Source organism: Corapipo altera, unplaced genomic scaffold (genome assembly GCF_003945725.1).
Source record: "Corapipo altera isolate COAL_440 unplaced genomic scaffold, ASM394572v1 60280, whole genome shotgun sequence".
Lineage (NCBI taxonomy): Eukaryota > Metazoa > Chordata > Aves > Passeriformes > Pipridae > Corapipo > Corapipo altera.
Genome location: NW_020888689.1, coordinates 1 through 1,459, shown reverse-complemented (window position 1 = coordinate 1,459; position 1,459 = coordinate 1). Strand labels below are relative to the sequence as shown.

At 64.2% G+C, this 1,459-nt stretch overlaps 1 protein-coding gene across 1 annotated transcript; it reads left to right on the top strand.

Moving 5' to 3' along the window:
* Positions 1-383: 383 nt before the first annotated feature.
* On the top strand, positions 384-1,446 carry LOC113942040 (rho guanine nucleotide exchange factor 2-like; the record flags this gene model as incomplete). The annotated part of the gene is made up of 3 exons (XM_027633181.1): positions 384-568; positions 1,161-1,274; positions 1,370-1,446. Coding segments are annotated over exons 1-3 (312 nt in total), but the record flags the coding sequence as incomplete, so codon positions are not given.
* Between the last annotated feature and the right edge of the window lie 13 nt (positions 1,447-1,459).

Below are 1,459 nucleotides of genomic sequence, written 5' to 3'. Positions count from 1 at the left end.
GACCCCCCAATCCCTCTGACCCCCAATCCCTCTGATCCCCTGATCCCACTGACCCCCCAATCCCTGCTCACCCCAAATCCCTGCTCCTCCTCCCAATCCCTGCCCACTCCCTGATCCCACAGCTCCCCAATCCCTGCTCACCCCAAATCCCTGCTCATCCCCCCAATCCCTGCTCCTCCTCCCAATCCCTGCTCATCCCCTCAATCCCTGCCCACTCCCTGATCCCACAGCTCCCCAATCCCTGCTCACCCCCAGATCCCACTGACCCCCCAATCCCTCCTCATCCCCCCAATCCCTGCTCATCCCCCCAATCCCTGCCCACCCCCCTGACCCCACAGCCCCCCGTTCCCATTCCCGCTGACCCCGCTCCCGTTCCCAGAGCGCCGGGAGCAGCTGGACCGTCAGGCTGCGGCGCTGCAGGAGGAGAAGGTCGGGATCTTCGCGGACATGCTGGCCCTGGGAACGGGCTGCTCCGACCCCAATCCCGCCCCGAGAGGGACCCCATTCCCGGGAGACCCCGCCCGGGGACCCCGAGGGGACGCCCTCCTGGAGGACGCGATCCGGGAGGGTATGGGATGGGATGGGATGGGATGGGATGGGATGGGATGGGATGGGATGGGGTGGGATGGAGAGAACAGGGATGGGATGGGGTGGGATGGGATGGGATGGGATGGGATGGGATGGATGATCCGGGATGGGATGGGATGGGATGGATGATCCAGGATGGGATGATCTGGGATGGGATGGATGATATGGGATGGGATGGGATGGGATGGATGATCCGGGATGGGATGGGATAGGATGGGGTGGGATGGATGATCCAGGATGGGATGGGATGGATGATCCGGGATGGGATGGGATGGGATGGGATGGATGATCCAGGATGGGATGGGATGGGATGGGATGGATGATGCGGGATGGGATGCATGCTCTGGAATGGGGTGGGATGGGATGGATGATCCGGGATGAGATGGGATGGGATGGGGTGGGATGGATGATCCAGGATGGGATGATCTGGGATGGGATGGATGATCCAGGATGGGATGGGATGGGATGGGATGGGATGGGATGGATGATCCGGGATGGGATGCATGCTCTGGGATGCCCCAGGAGTCTCTGGGATGGGATGGGGGGGGTCTCACGCTGCCCCTCCCCCACAGTGGAGAGCCTGAAGGAGATTTTCATGGGATGCGCCCGGGATCGGGATCGGGATCGGGATCCGAACCAGAACAACCCCCCCGAGGGCGAGAGCTGCCCCAGCCCCGGCGCCAGCAGTAAGAGGGGGGGGGGTCTGGGAGGATGGGGGGATTTGGGGACCCCCCCAGGACCCCCCCATCCTCCCAGGGGCTCACCCATCCCGTCCCCACAGACGGAGACTCCGGAAGCTTCAACGGCTCCCTGGAATTCCGGGCGGATCCGGAGGCTGGGCAGAGGGTGAGTGGGGGGGTGGGACACACTC